Below are 18,203 nucleotides of genomic sequence, written 5' to 3' on the forward strand. Positions count from 1 at the left end.
ATTTTATTTAGAAGGAAGGATGGAAGGGAGAGAGCAAGGGAGAAAAAAAAGAGAGGGAGGGAGGGAGGGAGTAAGGAAGGGAGAGAGGGAGAGAGGGGGAGAGAGAGAGAGAGAGAGAGAGAGAGAGAGATTGATTAGCTGCCCCTCCCCCACCCTCACCCTGACTGGGGATTGAACCTGCAAGCCAGGCATGTGCCCTGACCAGGAAACAAACCCACCACCCTTTTGTGTATGAGACAATGCTCCAACCAACTGAGCCACGCTGGCCAGGGCTGCATATGTCTTCTCAAAAGGTTTGTTGTGAAATTTAATTATTGTCAGGATCACATTGTTTTCTCATAAAAACACAATTACATTGGATTTAAGAGGTGAAAAACTTTGATTATGATTTTCATTCATGATTCAACTCAGTGGGAAAATCTTCCATTAACAGAAAACTGCACTCAGACTTTTGCCATTTTTTCCCTGTAAGGCACAGCTGATTTCATAATCACAGTGTTACCTGAGATATGAACCAGGGGATGAACCCAACTGTATAATTTAAGAATGAAGAGTTGATGATAATATCATTTAATATCACCAACTTTTCAAAACAGTTCCTCAAACCCTCTTAGATTTAAATTTCACAACATCCTGGTGAGTCATGTGGACTCAGATATTATTAATCCTCTTTTATAGAAAAGAGAAAAAAATGATTTAGAGAAGAAAGAAAACCTACCCACGCTCACATGGCAAATCAATAGCAGAGCCCTGGCCTGTGGTGTTCAATGGTTAGAGTGTCAGCCCATGCATCAAAGGGTCATGGATTTGATTCCTGGTCAAGGTCATGTACCTGGGTTGCAGATTTGGTTCCTGGTCCCGGTTGGGTGGGATTGGGGTGAGTGCAGGAGGCAATCAATCAATGTGTGTCTCTCACATTGATGTTTCTCTCTCTCTCTCTCTCCTCTCTCTCTCTTTCCCCCTCCTTCGTTCCCCCCCTTCCACTCACCCTAAATATCCGTGGAAAAATATCCTCGGGTGAGGATTAAAATAAAATAAAAAATCAATAGCAGAACCAAGTACTTTACTTTTGCTCAACACCATCTAGGCCAGTGAAGGCGAACTTTTGAGCTCGGCGTGTCAGCATTTTGAAAAACCCTAACTTAACTCTGGTGCTGTGTCACATATAGAAGTTTTTTGATATTTGCAACCATAGTAAAACAAAGATTTATATTTTTGATATTTATTTTATATATTTAAATGCCATTTAACAAAGAAAAATCAACCAAAAAAATGAGTTCAAGTGTCACCTCTGACACGCTTGTCCATAGGTTCGCCATTACTGATAGGCTATTATCAAAACACTTAGAAGAAAAAAGAATGAACTCCTTAGAAAAAAACATTTATGCAGAGAAATAACAGCAGTGGTGGCAACAGAAGCAAAATGAGAGTAGCCATCATTTGCTGAGTGCTGACAGTGTGCCAGGCACAATGTTAAGCATGATGTATATAAATATATATTCTTACTTAATAATTAGAATAATAATAGGAACAGATGCCATCTCATGTCATGGTTAGGGGACGGAGGCACAGGGTGGAAGAACTTTGACTTAGGTCACATAGCCAGTGCATGGCCCGGTGGTGATTCAACTTCACATCTATCTCATACTTGAGGATCTTAAACCTTTTCTCTGATGGGATGACTGGGAGCTTCAGATTTCAAGTCCTCAAATCTTTGCTCAGAAGGCACCTTTCTTAATGAGGACTACCCTAAGTGTCTATTTAAAGCTGTAGCCTCATCGCCACCAAGCCAAAGTCCATCCTTCTTAAATCATGGTTACGTGATCTAATTTTTGTTTTTAATATTGATTGTCAAAGAAGCTCTAAAGAGCAAGAATCTTTGGGTGTATTTTTTCACCAACATATCCCAGATGCTTGGATAGTGCTAGCCAGTAGAACATTTTGTAATGACAGAAATGTTTTATACCTGTGCTATATAACCACTAGCCACAGAACAAAACTGAAAAGTGGCTAGTGCCACTGAAGGACTGAATTGTTTATTTTATCTAATTGTGTTAATTAAATTTAAATAGCCATATTTTTTTCAATAGAATTAATGGCTAAAGAGGGTTCAGATTAAATTAAGAAAATCACTTGAAAATTCAGATGCTATGACTGAAATAGCAAGCACACATGCTCAAACTTTTGGCTCCTTTTTATCATCTGTGACTTGAAATCTTGCAAAACTTGTTTTTGAAAGCAGGGAAAGCAAACCAGCAGCACATAATGAATTCCCATGCATGTTATTTATATATGATTACAATGATTATGATAATCATGCAGTACCTTTTTGACCTTGTTTTTTTTCTCATAGGTCTCTGACAGTGGTTTTTTCTTCTGCTGAGTTGTGTCTTTGGAGAATAAATACTCAAATTCACTAGGATCCCGAATATCAGGTTCTTCTAAGGAGTCCCATAAGGTTGGTGTAGCACTTTGGCTTAAAAGAGAAAATGACAAGAGAAAAGAATAAACACAATCTCTAATTCATTTTTAACTCATTAAAAAATAATAAAAGTTTACAACTGGATTTAAAAAAATAGTCAACAAACTGCAAGCACCTGTTAACAGAGCTCTTAATTAAAAAAAAAATACACACAGCCCTAGCTGGTTTGGCTCAGTGGATAGAGAATTGGCCCCTGGACTGAAGGGTCTTGGGTTTGATTCTGGTCAAGGGCACATACTTCGGTTGCAGGCTCGATTCCCAGCCCAGGTCAGAGCGTGTTTGGGAGGCAACCGATCAATGTGTCTCCCTCATATCGATGTTTCTCTCTCTTTGTCTCTCCCCCTCCCTTCCACTCTCTCTAAAAATCAATGGAAAAATATCCTCGTGTGAGGATTAACAAAAATACATAAATACATACACACATATACATATGCACACACATCCCTAATAAAGTGCAGAGAAAAGCTTTTTGCAAAACACATTTTTAAAAATTTTTTTTTATTGATTTCAGAGAAGAAGAGAGGGAAAGATAGAAACATCAATGATGAAATGATGAGAGAAAATCATTGATCAGCTGCCTCCTGCATGCCCCACACTGAGGATCGAATCTGCAACGCTGGCATGTGCCCTTGACCGGAATTGAACCTGGGACCTTTCAGACTGAAGGCTGACTCTCTAGCCACTGAGCCAAACCAGCCAGGGCAAAACACATTGTTTTAAAAATATATATATTTCTTTATTGATTTCAGAGAGGAAGGAAGAGGGAGAGAGAGATAGAAACATCAATGATGAGAGAGAATCATTGATTGGCTGCCTCGTGCACGCCCCCGACTGGGGATTGAGCCCGCAACCCAGGCATGTGCCCTTGGCCAGAATCGAACTTGGGACCCTTCAGTCCGCAGGCCGACGCTCTATCCGCTGAGCCAAACAGGCTAGGGCAAAACACATTTTTTAAAAGTCAAAATATAATATAGAACATTAAAGCAAATACACATTTCCAAACAGAATGGTCATTAGATATAATCAAAGAGAGATCTAGAGAGAGAGATCTAGAGAGAGAGATCTAGAGAGAGAGATCTAGAGAGAGAGAGAGAGAGAGAAACTTTGTGGGACCAGAAATCCTGGGGTTCATACTGTTAGAGCCATGCGAGCTGCTTCTCCCTCAGTCTGTAGCATTTCCATGGTGGATAAACATGGGCATCATATAAAGGCTGAGGGATAACCAATCTTGAGACAGTGATGGGATAATTCTTAAACAGAATGAAAATGAGGTACTAAGGTAAAGATTTAGCCTTTCTTTGGATCTCTTCTACTGGTTTTAAATATAGTTTTCTGGTGAAGTAAGTGCAGGACCTGTAATATGTGAATGGGCTGTGCTCATTTAGAAATACTTGATTTATAATACCACACTCCAACAACAGTATTAATAATAAAAATTATTATGGCTCAGTGGTTGAGCGTTGACCTATGAACCAGGAGGTCACAGTTCCATTTCAGGTCAGCGCACATGCCTGGATTGCAGGCTTGATCCCCAGTGTGGGGCCTGCAGGAGGCAGCCAGATGATTCGATGATTCTCTCTCATCATTGATGTTTCTATTTCTCTCTCCCTCTCCCTTTCTCTCTGAAATCAGTAAAACTATATTGAAAAAATAATAATAAAAACAAGCCAAATGATAAAAATGGCCCTCACTGGGATTTCAACTAAAGCAGTCACGGGGAGACTGCTTTGCTTTGTCTTAAAAAAAAACACAGGGTCACCTTAGTTTTGAAACAAAGAAAGAGACGAAGATATGGAAAATGAGATACAGAAGAACTGCCTCTGAGAGCTGACGGATGGTTAAGATCCAGGCTCCCTTCAGTCAGAACACATTTTCCCCCAAATGTCCGCTTTCTTAACTTAGTTTTTAATCTTATTTTTAAACACTTTTAATGCACACAGATAGAAAAAAAATATCTCATTTACATGTTTGTTTTTTAAACATATCTAGATGTTATTATCCATAATATCTATAAGTACTTACCTTTGTTTCAATATGTATTTTCTCAATCAATGGAAACGAAAAGATCTATTATTATATAAAGTGGCCCGTACAATTTTTTGATACTAAAAGGCGATTTTCATATTCGAAATTGCTTTTCAGATCTGTGTTCACATTTTGCTCTATGTCAGCCTTTCCCATGAAATATGACATTTTGGTTCTGGGCAAATTCACAATATTTGAGCCATTGAAGAGCATGTATGTGACATATGTGCGTTATAACATATGACAGTATAATAAATACCTGTGAAATCATCACCCACGGGCTAGAACATATTCAATGAAGTACATCCATCTACATGCTCCTTCCTCAGGCCCAACCTGTCATTCAACTTCAACTGGTGTTTATCTTAGCGGCACTGAGGAAGGGGGATCTTAGGGCTGCTGGTTTGGAGCTCACAAAATTTCTGGGAAGCTGGGGAGAGGATGCTTGGAGGGAGGTGATGTGAAGCATAAGGCAGGTTGTTCAGTCTTACCCCTGCCACCTCTGTACCTGTACTGCTTGGCCCAGCTCCCAAGGAATGAGCTCGGGTCAGTACAACTAGTGCTATACCTCATGTTCTGAAGCAAATTGGGTCTGGCAGTCAGGCTGAGTGCTTCGTCACCATTTACAACATTGTTTCTGTGGGAAAATACATTTCCAATAATAAATAAATAAATTCTGAAATACCACCTCTCAGTGAGTTGGTGGTAACTGGCATTTCGTGGGGCAGTGACAAGAACTCACTTACAATGGACCATCTACTCTCATAGTCAACTCTTTTCTGACCACTAAACTTACAGTTTTAGCTCAGAAGAGGAGGAAGAGGGAGGCAGAAGGAGGAAGGAAGAAAAAAGAATGGAGATGGAAGTAGAGAAGGGGGGAAGAGGGAGGAGGGAGAAAGTGAAGGGAGGAAGGAGAAGATACTAGGAAGATAGATACTTATCAGGAAGCTGAAAAAGTAGATGGATTAGGAATTCTTTTTCGTTAACTAAATGTCTCTTCCCTTTTCTAGAAATCAGAAAATATATTTTTTTATAAAAGCAAAATGGCAAGAGTTAAAAATCAGTTCTCATTAGTAGTGAAAAGCAATCTAGATGGATGAGAGGCCGTCTATATATAACATGGGAAAAATTCATATTTTACTCCCAGTTCCCTAGTAGACCAAGACCAAAACTTTTCATGTGTACATTATACAAAGTGCTTATAACATTCAGTTATATAAAATATTAAAATACCATTTCATTCCCTTTGAAAGAACACATCCCAAATAATTTTACTTTCTTCCATAACTAAATGCTACACAGAATCTTTAGACCATTTTAGTTTAAAAGAAGTAGTTGGCCCTGGCTGTTGTGGCTCAGTTGGTTGGAGCAACATCCCATGCACCGAATGGTCTCCACAGTTTGATTCCTGGTCAGGGAACACACTCAGGTTGCGGATTTGATCCCCATTTGGGGTGTAAACGGGAGGCAACCAAACGATGTTTCTCTTTCACCTCTCTCTCTCTATCTCTCTCTCAAAATAAATAAATGTGTGTGTGTATATATAATATATAATATATATATATATATAGATATATATATGTATTTAAAAGATAAAATAAAATAAAACAAGTAGTCATGCTCTGAGGAACAAAAACTCTTGCCATAATAAGAGAGATGAAATGTGTGGTGCAGCAGGAAGTGCCATGTCCCAGTCTTCACACATCACAGTGGGAAGCCTCCTGCTCCCCCAAAGTCAGGCTCAAGCTGACAAGTTCACCTAGTAGGGCTCTCCTGATGTTTGTCCGGAAAGTCAGTACATTCATCCACTTTTCATTAGGCTCAAAAACTGAAGCCCTAAATTTATGGTAAAACTAATAAGAGCTTGAACATTCAATTGTTTTCTTTCTCAAAATGGCCAAGTATATAAGGAAGGAGAAACACCAATAATGATTATCTGCAGCTTGACTTCGTCCCACCTTGAACCCTGACAAAGGGCCCATAGCACTTAGCAGCACTGTAATACCCCTGCTGCAGTCATGATAGTGGTTGCTCAGAAAGTCTGTGGGGAATGAAGTGTGGGCACAGGTGTGAGACACAGGTATGGACAGCAATGTGTGCTGTCTGAACAGGTGGGATTCATCACCCAGGAAGGGCTGCACATTAATTTCAGGACACTAATAAGGGAACACAACTCCAAATAAATATTCTGGAAAATTATTTCTTAGGAAATGTCATCTGAGTCTTGAATGGGAAAAGGGGAATACTAGTACTTTAGCTAAAGGAGGGAGCTATTTCAGGGTCATGTCATGTGTATTTTTTTTAACCATCACTTGGAAAATTATAAAGCATCAACATTAAAAAAAGTATCAGGATTTTATCCACATAAACTCTTGGCCCTTATTTTTTGGTGAGAAGAAAGGGGCCAATATGAAGTACCTAACCAACTTAGTTCACCATATGCTTAGTATTCCCACTCCTCCTATATTGATTTGCAGTTATTTTGTAATTGTGAATTATATGTTATCTTCTTCAATATCTTACCTTTTCTAAGTAAAATGTTATATAAGTTGAAAAATTCACCACTGTATCTGGATTTGTGAATAATTTCAAAAACAGCCCAAGTGCCATCAGCAGATGAGGGGATAAAAAAGCAGTGGTACATTTACATAGTGGAATACTATGTGGCTGTAAAAAATAAAGAACTCTTACCATTTGCAACAGCATGGATGGACCTGGAGAGTATTATGCTAATTGAAATAAGCCAGTCAGAGAAAGACAAGTATCACATAATTTCACTTATATGTGGAAACTAATAGGAAAATAAACTGTTGAACAAAATACATCCAGAGACTTAGAAGCATGAAATAAGATTGACAAATTTCAGAGGGAAGGCAGGGGTGAGGCGATGGATGGAAAGGGAGTGATTAATGGGGGAACTTGACATGGATATATACATAGCACATAGACATAGACAATAGAGTGGTGAGGTCCTGGGAGGGGCAGGTGCTGGGTAGAGGGGGTCAATGGGGGGCAAAAACAAACAAACAAACAAATGGGACACCTTTAATGCTTTTAACAATAAAGATAAATTAAAAACTAAAACAAAACTTAACTTAAAAAAATGTGTTCTGTATTTTCTGTTCTCTGTAAACAAATGAACATCAAACCTAGAGAGTAGTCAAGAAGCAACTCAGCGGAGAAACCAAGATGGCGGCATAGGTAAACACCGGAAATTGCTGCCTCGAATAACGACTTCAAAACTACAACTAAAACACAAAATGGACATCATCCAGAACCACAGGAAGGCTGGCTGAGTGGAAATTCTACAACTAGAAGGAAAGAGAAAAGCACACTGAGACTCAGAGGAGGTGCGGAAGTAAAGTGCAGAGGTACGGAGGTGTGCGGAAAGGGCTGGCAACTGAGGACTCAGTTGTCTTTTTCAATCAGGAGGGAGACACAAGCTTCTGACTGCTCTGAACTCCAGTTCTGGATGAGTCTCTGGGGACCCAGACTCATACGGAGAGAAACTGGACTGTCTGGCATCGAGCGGAACTCGAGGGTGGCTTTCTCTCAGAGTGCTTGCAGCGATTACCGCGGGACACTGAGACCCAGGGCCTCTTAGGGCAGAGCTGAGGATCAGCCACAGCTGTTTGCTCCACCCTGTTGATTCCCTGTGACTCCTCCCCACCCAAGCTGTGCGCAGAGGTTTTTGCATATGAATGGCCTGGCCCTTTCCAATCTAAAATTACCTAACAAACTGCAGCTGGGTCAGAGAGACCCAGAACATCCAAAAGAAGGCCCAACGCCCCACAGCAGCTTGCACTGCTTCACAGCTGGGCCTCATCTGGGTACCTCCAAACCTCAAACAAAGAAGAGGAATCTGCAGATCTCTCCATAGCTCCTGCTGGGTAGCCTCAGGCAGAGGCTAAATTAGCACCTCCTTAGAGACCCAAGAGTCAGTGTACCCAGTAGTCAGAGTGGGACCATCCAGATTACAACTCCTCAGATCCATAAGGGTCACACTCAGGGGGCAGACTCAGTGAGCACCAAAACCCTATTGAAGCAAGTCTTGCCCCAGAAGGGTGTCTCCAGCACAGAAGTTCTCCCACCGTAGACACAGCTGATTCTCATAGCCAATTGGCCTGGAGGTAAATTCCTCCCAGTGATACCTACAACAATCAAGGCTTAACTACAACTAGACTGTGCACAAAGCCCACAAAGGGGTGTACCAAGAGTGTCCACCTCAGGTAATTGGGGAGGCTGAGCCACTGGGCCCTATAGGACACCTAGCACAGAAAGCCACTCTATCAACACAGGGAAGCAGCCAAAATGCAGAGACAAAGAAACAGGTCACAAATGACAGAAATGGAGGAAAGCAAACTACTGGATATAGAGTTCAAAACCACGGTTATAAGGTTTTTCAAGAATTTTCTAGAAATCGCCGATAAATTTAGTGAGACCCTCGATAAATCTAGTGAGACCTTTGAGGATATGGAAAAGGACCAACTAGAAATTAAGCATCCACTGACTGAAATAAAGAATAATATACAGAGATCCAACAGCAGACTAGAGGATCACAAGAATCAAGTCAAAGATTCGAAATACAAAGAAGCAAAAAACACCCAACCTCAAAAGCAAAAAGAAAAAAGAATCCAAAAATATGGAGATAGTGTAAGGAGCCTCTGGGACAACTTCAAGTGTACCAACATCTGAATTATAGGGGTGCCAGAAGAAGAGAGAGAGCAGGATACTGAAAACCTATTTGAAGACATAATGACAGAAAACTTCCCCTACCTGGTACAAGAAATAGACTTACAAGTCCAGGAAGCGCAGAGAACCCCAAACAAAAGGAATCCAAAGAGGACCACACCAAGACACACCATAATTAAAATGCCAAGAGCAAAAGACAAAGAGAGAATCTTAAAAGCAGCAAGAGAAAAACAGTTAGTTACCTACAAGGGTGTACCCATACGACTGTCAGCTGATTTCTCAACATAAACTATGCAGGCCAGAAGGGAGTGGCAAGAAATATTCAAAGTGACGAGTAGCAAGAACCTACAACCAAGATTACTTTACCCAGCAAAGCTATCATTCAGAATTGAAGGTCAGAGAAAGAGCTTCACAGATAAGAAAAAGCTAAAGGAGTTCATCACCACCAAACCAGTATTATATGAAATGCTGAAAGGTATTCTTTAAGAAGAGGAAGAAGAAGAAAAAGGTAAAGATAGAAATTATGAACAACAAATACATATCTATCAACAAGTGAATCTAAAAATCAAGTGAATAAAAAATCTGATGAACAGAATAAACTGGTGAATATAATATAATCAGGGGCATAGAAAGGAAGTGGACTGACAATTCATGGGGGGGAAAGAGGTGTGGGGGTGCGGGAAGAGACTGAAAAAATCGTATACCTATGGATGAGGACAGTGGGGGGTGGGGGGTAAGGGCAGGGGGGGGGTGGGAACCCGGTGGAGGGGAGCTATGGGAGAAAAAGAGGAACAACTGTAATAAACTGAACATAAAGATTTAATTAAAAAAAAAAGAAGCAACTCAGCATCTCTCATTATCCTCTCAACAGATTCCGAAATAAAGCGGAAGAAATCCCATTCAAATTTGTTTGATTGGAAGTTTCCAAACAACCATATATTGCTGCCTTACATACCCAGCTTAACAAGCTATACAAATGGAAGGTGCTCTTTAGCTATTCACACACTCGCACTTTCTCTGACAGGCAGCAAGGTATAAGAGATGAGGACGCTGAGCAGTTAGGGGAACCAGAGTTTAACTAGAGAGTTTCTATTTTAATACTCCCCTCTGACCTGAAGAACTAATGACTCAGCTATGTCTTGTTCTTGTAATAAAAAAAATGAAAAATTACACATACCTATTAGAAACCAGATCAAATGGTTGGTGATACTATCTAAAGACAAGACAGATATTTAAAAAATCTTCAGTGAATCTACAGTATAGATTCCAGCTCAATGTCTTTGTGATTACTCACTAATTGTAGGAACGTTGGAGAAGGTTCTAGCTAAGACCTGAGCTCTTCTCTAGTCTGTAAAGTAGAATGTTTATCTTAGAGAGGGATATGACACTCAACACATCGTTTCTCTCAGCAGCAAACCATAGAGAATACAGACAAGATGTGGTGGGGACACACCATATCCCCAAAACACTCCAAGGCATTCACTGTACCACACTTGAGAATGAGTGCTGCACTGCACATATAGAAATTAAACTCGTAAGGAAAAACATCACTTGTGCAAAAGCCTGGGAATTCATAAGTTGAAAATGGGCTGGGGCAGGGGGAGTGGTTGAGCTTACCTCTTATCACTTATTTGTATTCTAGTCCAGTACAGAGGCTTCATGGGACAACTGGGCTCAATGGCTGGCTTCCGAGGACATTGGCTAGAAGAAGGGCCGACTCCAAAGAAGAGGCCAGGAGGAGGTGAGGGCACAAGTCCTGGGAGTGTTGGAGCAGGAGGAGGCCCCCCACTGCTGGGCAGAAGGGGTGAGCTAGGAAGTGGTGGTGGGGGAGGAGGCGGGGGAGGTCCAGTGCTTGGAGGCAGAGGAGGTGGCGGAGGTGGTGGTGGCCCTGCACTCACAGGTGGTGGCAGAGGTGCTGGTGGCAAAGGTCCAAGCCCAGGTGGTAGTGGTGGAGGGGGAGGGATGACTGCTGGTGGGGGTGGTGCTGGGGGGAGAGGCGATGCCTTCTCCTGGCTCGGTGAGATGCATTCCACAGACTGAAGTGGTGCAAGGATGTCCTTGTTGTCATTTGGGGGGGAGAGTTGGCTTAAAGAGGAGATGTTCAGCTTTTTGGGTATTATTTGGTTACTTCTGGTTGTCTTGCCTTCCCCTTCGCAGGGTTTGAGGAAAGTCTCTCTGTCTGTCTGGATGCACACATTTCTGTAGGTCTTGGGAGGGCAGTCGTCGTTGGTGGAGATACACACATCTCTCATCTCTTCAGATCCTCCGCGCCATCGGTGCTCTATCTCGTGTTTGAGGTTTTCGATGGTTTCTTCTAGTCTTGCTGTTATCACTGCATGCTCACCCCGGATGTGAAAGGCCTGAAGTTCAAACTGAACCTGGAGAGATAGGAGTAGGAAAGAAAGGAAAGCATGTATAAAAACAAATATTGGAAATAAAAAAAAATGCAGTACCTTCCCCATGCCACCTGAGCACAGCTCACAGAAACGCAGGACAATACACAGACGTCCCTTTGAGAATCCGAGGGGGTGTAAATTTCACTTTATGAATTTTCCAAGGACTTAAACAGTTGGAGTAGAGGCAGAATTTCATCCAGTATGAACTCATGGGGAATAATTATCATGGATTAAGGCTTAAAGTAAAACTGTCATCTAAGAACTTTCACCCGGTTTTAATATCAAATGCAAAACAAAATTTTTAATAAAGGTCTGAACATGCATGACTACATCTTTTATTGCTTTTGGATTTGGTTTGGAAAAAGAACATTTTAAGGAAAAAATAGATTTGGAGATCCTTGGAGCTGCTGCTCTCACAGTCTTCCTCAGAATGTCTGTTCTATGGGGTTTCCCGGTCAACACAGCAGAAACAAAAGGTGCAAAAAGAAGCTATGATCTATGTGTATTTTCTTAAAAAGTTTCCACAACAAAGCTGCTCATGATAAGTATTTGTATCTTTCATAATCATTCACAATATAGTAATAAATAAGCAATATAAATGCATAGAAAATGAGAATATAACAATTTGCTATGTTTTTCCTACATACCCAGCATTTTAAACTATACTTTATGACAGTCTTTTTAATATTTTTATATTTTCAGTTATTTCAATGCCTTAAGTCTATGGTTTTATATGTATTAGCACAGACCTGGCATACTCCCAGTATTAACTAGTCTATTTCCAGTTAGCCTATTACAGTTAACTGGGAAGCAGTCAAATTTATAATTTTATTAGAGTTTCAAAAATCTAGTTAAGAGTAATTAAATATTCCCAGTGAATTTATTTAATTTCTGCCTACCCATTTGATTGTAAACTCCACAAGATGAAATCAGAGACAGTGCCTTAATTTCTGTATCCCAGCAGCCTGCACAGCATGTACGTAGTACTGAAGAGATGGATAAAAACCACTGCCACAATTATATTCAGCCCTGTCCAAAGAGCCTTCCTGTGTCTAACAAAACTGTCTTCACTCTAATTTAAGCCCCCAAATATCTACAACACCAAAGCGTATACAAGGATAGATTCATTTTGCATTGAAAAGGTAAAGAAATACTTTTAACTGCCTAGTCAGAAAAGATTAAAAGACATAGGAAGATTTCCTACTTTCATTAAGACACTTCTAACTGTATTTTTGCTAGGTTCACCTTCCCTCCATGAGTCAACTCCCTCATAACTATGGTCAGTAGAATTAGAGACAAGGCTTTTCTGAAGCTGACTTTGTCATATGTGGATGTGGCAGCTCCTGATCCAACTCAGAAAGAATTATCCAGTTCAGGGCACCATGTATTTCTTGTCTAACACAGAGAAGTCAGTACCTGAGTTCTGGATTCATGCGACCTGGTTCACGTCTGCTTAGCCACTGGCTAGCTCTATGTTCTTGGGCAGGTAACTTTGTGTTTTCAAGCTGGAACTTCCTCAAATGTAAAGTGAGGGTAATAGTGAACCACCTCTAGGGTTTTTATAAAGATAAAAGGAGATACTTCCTATAAAGCAACAGGCATTATACCTGAAACTTAGTAAGTTCTGAATAAATGGTACTGTTAGCTACTGTTACTCATGTCAATATTACAGTAAGAGACGAACAGACCTCTAATTCTTTGAAATGTCCAAATCATACCACCTTTGTGGAGTGATGGGCAGCAAACGAGGAAACGCTTAGTCAGGATAAACAATGTCCTACAAATACAATCATTTAGCCGATCTTTCATGAGTTCCACTACCAAATGCCTGGAAGTAATTTCAAGCTTCACTCAACTATGTGATCAAGATAATCTTTGTTTCAACATCTTATGCCATCTTTCTCTCCGTCTCCCTCCCCTGCCCACCTCCACCCAGAGCCCAAGACTGATCCCCATCCTGAATTACTTGCCACCATTTCATTTTAGTGAATAGTTCAGTTTGGCCACAACAAACTAACTCTTGGTTGTTATTCCCAACTAACCTTTTTCCAAGGAGGTTAAGTGCCAAATAATATTGATGGGCCAATAATTTTACTCAATCTTCAACTTCTTAATAATATGAAAAACTTGTAAGGACATGTTCGCAGAGAAACTTTCCCTTTATCTCACAGCTAGCCTGTAACTATACCAAAGGCCCTGGTCCCCACCTCTCTAGCTTTCCATCCAACCAACCATCTTTTGAATCCGCTGAAGCTGAGGTATACAGCTAAATACAGTTTTTGTGGTCCTGTAGTGCATTTGCTCAATGTAGAGGGCAGAGTACAAATTGCACAGATTATCTTAGCTCTCTGTACCTCAGTTTTCTCATAAATAAAATGGGGATGATAACAGAATTCATCTCATAAGGCAGTTATGAGAAGTGGATGAGTTAATATGTGTAAAACAACACATAGAGGAGTTGGAACATAGTAGATGCTATGTTATCATTATTGCTATCTCCTTGCTACGGGACAGATAAAAGGACAGTGACCATATCAACTTGCTTTTGACTCTTGGCACGCTCCTCAGCTCCATGTTCTATCCATATAAAGCAAAAGTAAAGAGATCTAAATCCTTCTTTACCCTTCTAGATGTCACCCTTTCTTTCTCACTCTACCTCTTCCTAGTCACAGCAGAGTTTTTTTTGTTGTTGTTGTTAAATAAAGCATAGAACTCTTGCTTTATCTATTTTCTCATCCATCTTCCTTTCAACCAATTACAATTGGCTTCTGTGCCCACTGTCTTATTGAAACCGCATGATTTTAGTGTTACAATTGGTCAGTACTTTTTTAAAAAATATATATTTTATTGATTTTTTACAGAGAGGAAGGGAGAGGGATAGAGAGTTAGAAACATCGATGAGAGAGAAACATCAGCTGCCTCCTGAACACCCCCTACTCGGGCTGTGCCTGCAACCAAGGTACATGCCCTTGACCGGAATGGAACCTGGGACCCTTCAGTCCACAGGCCGACACTCTATCCCAGCCGTGGGCAAACTACGGCCCTCGGGCCGGATCCGGCCCGTTTGAAATGAATAAAACTAAAAAAAAAAAAAAAAAAAAAAAAAGAAAAAGAAAAAGACCATACCCTTTTATGTAACGATGTTTACTTTGAATTTATATTAGTTAACACAAACACTCCATCCATGCTTTTGTTCCGGCCCTCCGGTCCAGTTTAAGAACCCATTGTGGCCCTTGAGTCAAAAAGTTTCCCACCCCTGCTCTATCCACTGAACCAAACCAGTTAGAGCTTGGTCAGCACTTTTTAAGTCCTCTAGTCCTTTGGGCTGCATTGTTAAAGTTGACCGTTGCCCATGCCTTGAAATTCTCTCTGTTTCCCTAAACTTCCAATATACCCTCTCGACCCACCCCCATTTTCCTCCCACTGCTGGGCTCTCTCCAGTCAATCTGTGGACTCCTTTTCCTCCATTCATCCCTTTCATGCTGTTCATCAGGCATCCTCCTTGCCATTTTATCTTTCTCAAATGATACAATCCTCAGGGTCATCTTTTGTACTCATATAAAATGACACTCACTATAAACTGTAACTTCCAAATTGTTACCTTCAAACTGTAATTCCAGCTATCCTCTTGCCTGGTCTACCTGCATACTTAACCAGCCACCTCAGACTCAATACATCTGCAAACGAAGTCGTCATCGCTAAACCTCGTTATCCCCCCTCTGAAATCCCTCCTTGCAGTTAATAGCACCCTTGTCCTCCCAATCATCACATCCAGAAGCCTGGATGCCATGCTGAGTTCCTTGTTCTCTCCCATTCCCAACATGTTATCAATTAGTTACATTAATTTCTCTGATTCATCCCTTTCCTCCCATTCTCAGCTTTTCTTTACCTGGACAATAGCCAGAGCCAGCTAATTCATTTTTTCCCATCCAAGTTTGGCTACATTGGTTCTAAAAGGATGAAAAAAAAAGCAGATCTTTATTTCCTAAAACCCTTTCAATAATTGGCCATTACTCTCAGACTGACACTGAAAACCCTTTAGCATGAACACACAAAACTCTTCCCATCCATTTTCTACCAACTTTCTCCACTTTGGCACCTGCCCCTTTCCCAGGTGTGTCCTGGACTCCAATGTTACATATCATCTTGCCTCTCCAGTGACCACGCTCTTTCATGCATCTGAGCCTTTGCAAATGGTGCCCTCTCTCAGTACCCCTCTGCTGCAAACACCCAAGGCAAGTGGACAGATTACCAAGCACAGATCCCACGAATGGCTTCCTTACAAACTGTAGTCACTGAGAGGAAGAATTACCAAATAAGGAGGAAATACTGAATTTCCATGTACTCCATATCAATATGCTGAGATTATAGTAAGAAACCCTTCTGACCATTAAAATTTAAATGGCCCACATAAAGAAACAACTTACCTTTGCCCTTCCCTGTTTCACAACCCCTTTGATCATTCGGATTTTGTCTTGGTTGTGTTCAGAAGCTCAGCATGACACAGTAATTCAAAGTGATTAAAGTAATAAGCACCTCATTCATTCTGTATCTGTCCATATCCTATCAATTATTGCAAATTGTGCCTGGCTCTGCTATAAATGAAGAATCTCAAGTCCTTGCACACCATGAGCCGAGCCTTTGGGAAAGCTAGTTTTTAACCCCATTTTTCACTCTACTTCCTGTGAAGTGCCACTTCTACTTTGCACATGGGAACCATGTGCTGTTTCCTATCTTGTGTCGAGAGCCATAGCTAGAAGGACTGTTAATGATTTGTGAATCAAACACAGAGTAGAACTTTCTGTTGGATAAGCATGGACTGCTGGATAATGTTTGCCTGGGATCCCAGGAATCTTTATGAAATGTCAAGCCCAGGTTCTTACAGCCAAAATTGTAGCTAAGGCTGGGTCAAGGGAACATAATGCTTTAAAACCCTGCCAACTCTCTTATCAGTGTCCTCTACTTTCATATCGAACACGGGGTTTGTACACAGAAGACAAAAGAAACCTTCCATTCACTTTCAGATAAATGCTCCTTGGCACATATAAAGCATTATGGGTTTCCCTCTCCCTGATTTTCTCTGCTAAAAATCTGTTTTTCTGCATTCATCTCAATATATAAGTTGAAAGGACATAGGTGCTGAGGTTTCACATTTCTCCAGTTTTCCCCAAGTTTTATCTACCAGACTTCATTCAGTCTATCTACCTTCCTTTACTCTTAACTTGATTGCTTCTCTTATTTTCATGTCTAGTCACATCCTCTTTCCACCTGTAATAATCAATTAACCTACACCCATCTCCTTCTAAACAAGATTCAAATTCACAATCTTTCAGAGAGTAAACCCAATTAAGCCATTGTGTTCGAATCATCCTTTTCTTTCACTAGCACTATTTTTATGTTTAATGTACTGGCTCCCATTAGACAGCTTTGTAATAATAATAATTTAAAAAAAACCGCTGATGGGCAGGACCATCCTCACATATCATCATTCAATTGGTCTGAGATGGTGTCCTTAGAGCTCCCCAAGAAGTTCCAATGTGCGGCCAGAGTTAAAACCAACAGTACGTGTTCTTAATCTTTACTGTGCTCCAAACTCAGCTGCGAGAGTAGATCATCAGAATATTGGTGGATTATTTTGGGTAATGATTACTTGGGTCATTTCAGAATCTCCAGAGTAACTTGTGTTACTTGAAAAAGCCCCTTCCTATTCTGACATGTTCCCCATAAGGGGAGAATCCCTCCATTACCACTACTGAGAACAGTTACTCTCCATAGCACATAAGCCTAAATGCTTTACATGGCTCTTCAAAACCTGCCCTCTGCTTGCTCACTTTTCCAGATACTTCTCTATCCTTTCCCTGTGTTGCACCATTACAGATATAAACATATGATCAACTCCCACATCTGTATGCGTTCATGCATGCTTTTCCCCCTACTTAGAACACCCTTTCTCTCCATTTTCACCCAATGAAAGCTCCAAGGACAATTCAGTCCATCTCGACTGAACCTTCTGGCTTAAGCTTTTCTTAATTCTTCCTGACAAAAGTTTTCCTTTGATTTTGTTGCCAAAGAACTTGCTAGGTTCACATTACATTAGAGTCATTTATGTTTATCTTCTTTGCAAATCTTAAGGCTCCAGGCAGTTGGGGACCATGTCTTATTTGTGTTTGAACTTCCAGAACAGTGCACACTGCTTCGCTGGTTAGTGATCCATAAATGCTTATTGGATGGAATTATTTCTTTATCTTTCAATATTAAGACTTTCTTGTGCCTTTGTATTGCCCACCAAACTAGACTTGAAGATCCACAAAATTTTAAATAGAGAGACAGGTGGTTGCCTTCCTCTCTGTCACCCAATGCACAGCATAAATGATGAGATTCCATAGTTGTTACTGCCTAGAAAATTCAGATAAAACATCTAGACTTTTTAAAAAGTGCAGGTATCTCTAAAAGTTGATGTTGACCATATTTAATTTTAACAATTCAAAATACTTCATGTAGATAAGTGTTCTCTCCACAGTAAGCTTAAAGACTGTTCTCATAAATATAATAAACTATCCAGTAGAATTGAAGCACATTTGTGATGCTAATCTGATTAGAAATTGGGC

General features: G+C 40.5%; 1 protein-coding gene across 3 annotated transcripts in view; it reads right to left on the bottom strand.

The window, feature by feature from the left end:
• Positions 1–18,203, bottom strand: part of FMN1 (formin 1) — a 387,832-nt gene that overhangs the window by 200,411 nt on the left and 169,218 nt on the right. For all 3 annotated transcript variants that reach the window (XM_070425545.1, XM_070425561.1, XM_070425554.1), the window contains 2 exons: positions 10,817–11,577; positions 2,326–2,476 (listed from right to left, as the gene is read on the bottom strand). In XM_070425545.1, coding sequence (XP_070281646.1) covers positions 2,326–2,476; positions 10,817–11,577 — 912 coding nt within the window. The remainder of the gene's footprint in view (positions 1–2,325; positions 2,477–10,816; positions 11,578–18,203) is intronic.

The sequence above is a fragment of the Myotis yumanensis genome, unplaced genomic scaffold (genome assembly GCF_028538775.1).
Source record: "Myotis yumanensis isolate MYYU_CA2020_CCGP unplaced genomic scaffold, mMyoYum1.0.hap1 SCAF_1, whole genome shotgun sequence".
NCBI classification, from domain to species: Eukaryota; Metazoa; Chordata; class Mammalia; order Chiroptera; family Vespertilionidae; genus Myotis; species Myotis yumanensis.